This window comes from Scylla paramamosain, chromosome 45 (assembly GCF_035594125.1).
Source record: "Scylla paramamosain isolate STU-SP2022 chromosome 45, ASM3559412v1, whole genome shotgun sequence".
Classification (NCBI taxonomy): Eukaryota; Metazoa; Arthropoda; class Malacostraca; order Decapoda; family Portunidae; genus Scylla; species Scylla paramamosain.
The window spans coordinates 6,117,501-6,123,461 of record NC_087195.1 but is presented as its reverse complement, the minus strand read 5'-3'; the positions used below and the strand labels follow the sequence as shown (position 1 = coordinate 6,123,461).

The 5,961-nt window shown below is 50.3% G+C and overlaps 1 protein-coding gene across 4 annotated transcripts in view; it reads right to left on the bottom strand.

The window, feature by feature from the left end:
- Positions 1 to 674: 674 nt before the first annotated feature.
- LOC135094206 (transcription factor Sox-2-like) overlaps positions 675 to 5,961 on the bottom strand; it is a 31,053-nt gene continuing 25,766 nt past the window's right edge. For 3 of the 4 annotated variants that reach the window (XM_063994060.1, XM_063994061.1, XM_063994059.1), the window contains exons 3-5: positions 5,327 to 5,508; positions 4,797 to 4,953; positions 675 to 2,117 (exon numbers count right to left, since the gene is read on the bottom strand). In XM_063994060.1, the coding sequence (XP_063850130.1) occupies positions 1,906 to 2,117; positions 4,797 to 4,953; positions 5,327 to 5,508 (551 nt within the window). In that variant the 3' untranslated portion in view covers positions 675 to 1,905. The remainder of the gene's footprint in view (positions 2,118 to 4,796; positions 4,954 to 5,326; positions 5,509 to 5,961) is intronic. The other variant, XM_063994062.1, reaches the window with a different exon arrangement.

Here is a 5,961-nt window from a genome sequence, read left to right as displayed (position 1 = left end):
TTGGGAGAAGACAATTACCTCAGCCTCCGCCACACTGCATGCCCTCCTCGCCGGGCGCTTACTGACACAAGGATAGCAAAACTAGGGCAGCAGGGAGGGAGGAGGAACAGCGCGTCCACCCCCTGCTGCGTGTTCCGGATGACTGACGCCCTGTTAATGTATCTATGTCTGATCACGTGACCCAAGATGGTGGTGATCGCCCCATTTATTTATTCATCTGTGTTATGTGGGGCTTGTTGTGCTCGTCACGTGACTGGTGGCCCGCGTGGTGATGTTATAGTTATGGTGTGTGTGTGTGTGTGTGTGTGTGTGGGGGCGTGGGGGGGGGGTAGTGTGTATGTGTGCAGCAGTGTTGGTTGTTGTGCGTGTGTGTGTGCGTGTTTTAGTGTTGCTCCGCCGTCGGTGTTGCGGGAGGCCAAGTGTTCCTGCCGCTGAGTGGCTCCCCGCCTGCTGCTGCTGCTGCTGCTGTTGTGTCGGGGCTGCAGGCTATGGTGCAGGTGAGGCCGTGGGCGCAGGGGCACAGGGGCGCGGGACCGTGGCGGGCAGCGAGAGGGGCGGCACAGCGGGGAACTACTTCCCGGGCGGCAGCAGTGCCCGGGGCGGTGCGCCGCGGCCTAACTACTTGTTACTGTAACTACCGTTGTTGCTGCTGGCTGGAGGCGACAAACTCAACATTTCCACTTATTTCTTTTATTTTGTCATTTCCAACGATAAAGAAACGTCGGCGACCAGTGTGGTATAACAAGACAGTGGTGCGCTATGTACAGATGGTTGACAGAGTCAGACAAATAAAAATAAAAGCCAAAAAGATGAGACGGAGAGCAAGGCGCGGGGCTCCTGCTCGTCCGCGGCCGCCCGCCCGCGCGCCCTCCGCCCCCTCTGGCGGCCCCACGCCGGGAGGGTCGGGGCAGGGGCTGGGAGCTGCTGCCCCTCGGGTCACCGGGCGGGGCGGGGCGGGGCGGGGGCGTCGGGGGCAGAGTAGGGCAGCGGGGTGGGGCGGGGCGGGGCAGCGCGGGGCCGGTGGGAGGAGGCCTCGCCGCCCCGCCGCCCACCGCCACGGCATGAGCCGCGACGGGACGGGCGGCGGGCGGGCGGGGCGTCCGGGGCAGTGTGGGAGTATGTACAGGGCGCAAACTTGTATGTACATGAGGGCTTGGCCCCGCGGTGCACACGGACACACACACGTGTACACACAGTCGGCACTAACTAACAGCTGGCCTGAAGCGCTCAGACACGACACACAAACGTCCGTATAAATTATGGCAATAAGAACGCAGTGTTAGACGCGGCGGCCTATCACACTGCGGCGCCGGGCCGCGGGCCGCCGGGACGACGCCAGTCCACCGCGCCGGGCAGCGCCGCACGGCCGCGCCGCGGGGTCGCCGCCTCGCGAGGACAGCGGGGCACGGCGGGGCAGCGGGACCGCGGGCTGCTGGGATCGCTGGGACCAAGTCTCCACTGGGAGGGCCGCGCCGCGCCGAGCACGCTGGTCCACGCAGGCCGCGCAGGGCACGCTGGTCCACGCAGGCCACGCGGGGCACGCTGGTCCACGCAGGCCGCGCAGGGCACGCTGGTCCACGCAGGCCACGCGGGGCACGCTGGTCCACGCAGGCCACGCGGGGCACGCTGGTCCACGCAGGCCGCGCAGGGCACGCTGGTCCACGCTGGCGGCGCCAGGCACGCACCCAGCGGCCACAGGAGCACAGGGCTGCCGCGTGCTGGGCGGCGCCCCAAGGCCGGCAGGCGCCGCGGAGAACACCGGGGCGCGGCGCACGGTGGCCCGCTGGTGTGGAGGAGTGCCGGCTGGAGTGGGTTGCGTGCGGGCGATGGGCGGCAGGGTGGGCGGGGCCGGCGCCCGCCCCACACCCGCACGGACGAGTCACCTTAACTCTGAGGACTCGCGGGTTACATGTGGGTGAGGGGCATGGGTGCGGGCGGCATCTGGTCTGGCGAGGCGGCGCCGTGGGCGTGGTAGTGGGCGTGGGACATGTAGGCGGCGGCGGCGGCGGCCTTCTGGTGGTCGTGGCGCTCCTGGGAGCCAGGCAGGTACATGGATATCATCTGGGACAGGTCCTGCTGGCCCGGCCCTCCTGACGAGTACTCCCGCTTCATCACACCTGTGGGGACACGCGCCATCAGCGCCTTGGCACACACACACACACACACACACACACACACACACACAGTACAGCAGCACACTCTGGTACAGGAGCAGGGGCAGAAGCAGGGGCAGGGTGCAGGGTGCAGGACCCAGCGCTCATGACCCCCAAAAATCAATAAACCCAAACCCTCACTTCAGCTTTACTGTGGCGGCACCACGCGGCGCACCACCACCACCACCACCACCACCACCACCTGGCGGGCACCAAGCCTCGCCAGACAATGCGGGAAAGAAGCGAACACTCCCGTGAATCAGTGACATTATTAAGTATTGACTGCCTCGAGGCGCCTCAACACGGGGGTCATGGCGCAGGACTGCCGCACCACAGGTCAGGTCAGGTCACGTCCTCTCACTGCGCGGGGAATGAACAGGTAAAGCCCAGCCAGGTGTTCACTGAGTCACTTGGAACCATAAGAGACAATAATGATAAAATACTGAACACAAATCATTACTGTAGTTTATTTCTTCATTTCATTCGATTTTTCATCTTTGTTCACTTAATTTGTTGTTGTTTTGGTGGTGCATGATGGAAGGTGTCGCAAACTGGTCTCTACTTACCTTCCGGCTTTATGGAAACACACTGCCTGAGGTTCAAATATTTCCGCCTTGTTTCCATAAATGCCGGAGTTAATTCAAATAAATAAATAAATGGAATGACACCGGATTTTATGTATGTGCCAAAATTATTATCATTATTATTATTATTATTATTATTTAAGAAATATGGAAACTGTCTCTGTGGCTCAAATATTCTTGTCTCGTATTCATAAATGCTCTAATTAATTTACGATTAAAAAGACAATAAATGAAAAGAAACCGGATTTCACTTATATGTATAATTATATACTTATATATATATATATATATATATATATATATATATATATATATATATATATATATATATATATATATATATATATATATATATATATATATATATATATATATATATATTTTTTGGTCTCTGTGGCTCAAATATTCTAGTCTTCCTTTCATAAATGCGGAAATTGATTTAAACGATTAAAAAAAAAAAAAAAAAAAAAAAAAAAAATATATATATATATATATATATATATATATATATATATATATATATATATATATATATATATATATATATATATATATATATATATATATATATATATATATATATATATATATATATATATATATATATATATATATATATAAATAGAAAGATAGCGAATTTCATGTATATATGTAATCTAGTCTATAAATTTTTACCGGATATGAATTTCAGTCTATCAGGAAAAAAAAAATGGCGAACGGTTTTCAAGTCCAATCCATCATAAAAAAAGTTCAAGTTTACGCATAACGCGGCAGAATTTCATTAACTGATTGACTTTTTTTTTTCAAGACAATCCAGCGAACTTCGGATGTTTACGTCAAAACTACCGGAAGCATTTTGAGGTTCACTTATAAATACTTCTTTGTGACTCAATGTAGCGAGTGTAGCACTGTGTTGCTGGCGAGTGGTGGAAGAGCGCACGGGGGGTCGGTGGTGGCAGTGTTAACAAGCCCGCGTGTCCTCAGGGGGCGGGGAGACTGCCCTGCACGCCGTCACAATGGAGGCAGTTAGCAGTGGTGGTTATCTAGTTATCTAAACACCTCCCCCTTACTACACCTTATAAGTACATCATGGGTGAATAAATAAATAAATTGATAAGGAAAGAAAAGATAATCAAGAAAGAAATAATAGATAAGAAAATAAAATAAAATGGCTGCCCCTTACTGCACCTTAAGTAGATAATGAATAAAATAAATAAATAGACTAATAGATAAGGAAATAACAGATAATCAAGAAAAAAATGACATAAGTAAACAAATAAACAGATAAATAAACGAAGAAATAAATAAAGAAGAAAACGTTAATACTAACAAGCTCGTTTCCGCGTCTTACTTTGCCTTAAAAAAAAAATAATAATAATAATAATAAAAGTGAATAAATAAATAAATAACTACAGATGAAAAAAAAAAAACTCAATCCATTTTTCGGCAAATCATGACAACTCACTTCACCTAAAAATAAATAAATAAATAAATAAATAAATAAATAAAATAAAATAAACTATAACCAAGTAACTCTGATTTAAGCCAATTTTGAACCCTAGAAAGCCCCAAATAGCCTAAAAATTTTCCCTATAACCCTGAATTTAACCCTTAAAATCTTAAACACCCTTAAAGAATATCACTGCAAGCCTTTATTAACCCCCATTCACACCCACAGCCCTGAGTCTGACCTGCCCTGACGTGACCCAACCCTTCAGCCCCTACTCCCCCATTAAGACTGCCCTGAGCCCCCTACAAGCAAGACTGAACCCCGAATCTGTGACCATTTGTGATACTAGGCTTGAAACACTATTTTTCACCCTCTTTCTAGCCCCATACCTAGCCCTATTAGGTGTTCAGCCCCCTCTAAGCCTGACTGAGTCCCCACATCCCCAAAAACAAGCTGAACATCCATATTCCAGCCAAAAATCGCCGTGACATGACCAAAATTCCCCTTTTAGATGGTCAAACCTCACCTCTAAGCCTGACTGGTGCCCCTACAGCCTTCCCCCCGTCCCCCCGCCCCTACAGGAGTGACAATGAAGGCGCGGCCACTCACTTGGATAATCACCTGCTGTGGTGTGGGTGGCGGGCGGCATGGAGGCGCCCGGAGAGGAGACTGGCAAGGTAGGCGTCTCAGATTTTATGGGCGTGGGCGAGTGAGATGCCGAAGACCCGACGGAACCAACGGACCCCACGGAAGCCATTGACGCCATCTGGTGGGAGAGCGGGGAGTGAGGGGAGAGTGAGGGGAGAGTGAGGGGAGAGCGGGGCAGGAAAGACAGGCGAGTTTTTTTTTCTTTTCTTGTTTGTTGTTTTGGTTCGTTTATTGATTTGTGTGTGTGTGTGTGTGTGTGTGTGTGTGTGTGTGTGTGTGTGTGTGTGTGTGTGTGTGTGTGTGTGTGTGTGTGTGTGTGTGTGTGTGTGTGTGTGTGTGTGTGTGTGTGTGTATCAGGCCGAGAGGTGGGAAAATAAAAACAAAAAGTCATGGAAATAAACTTACTTATGTACACACACACACACACACACACACACACACACACACACACACACACACACACACACACACACACACTCCTCACTCTTTACCTGGCTCATGGAGTAGGGCGAGGGGGCGGAGGCGTACATGGCGGGGGAGTAGGAGCCATTCATGTAGGAGGGGGTACTAGAGGTCGGAGAGTAGCCGCGGGTCATGTCATACCCTCCGTACATCTGACCTGTCATGTATGGGTACCCTTGACCTCCGTATGCTGCTGTGTCGTAGCCGTAACCTGTGGGGAGGGGCCGGTTAGTGTAGGGCTGGGGAGGAGGTTGGGGTGGGGTTAAGTTGGGGGAGAGTAGGGTTGCTTTGATTTGGTTAAGTTAGGTTTGGTTTGGTTAGGTTAGGTTAGGTTAGGTTAGGTTAGGTTATGTTAAGTTTGGTTAGGTTTGGTTTGGTTAGGTTAGTTTAGGTTAAGTTAGGTTAGGTTAGGTTAGGTTAGGTTAGGTTAGGTTAGGTTAAGTTTAGGTTAGGTTAGGTTAGGTTAGGTTAGGAAAGGGGTTAGTTAGTCTAGGGTTTCAGGTGGTTAGCAAAGTAGTTGGGGGTAACAGTGAAGGGGAATAGGTAGGGTTAGTTGGGGAATAGGGGTGTGGTTAGGTTAGGTTAGGTTAGTGTTGGGTTAGGTTAGGTTAGTGTTGGGTTAGGTTAGGTTAGTGTTGGGTTAGGTTAGGTTAGTGTTGGGTTA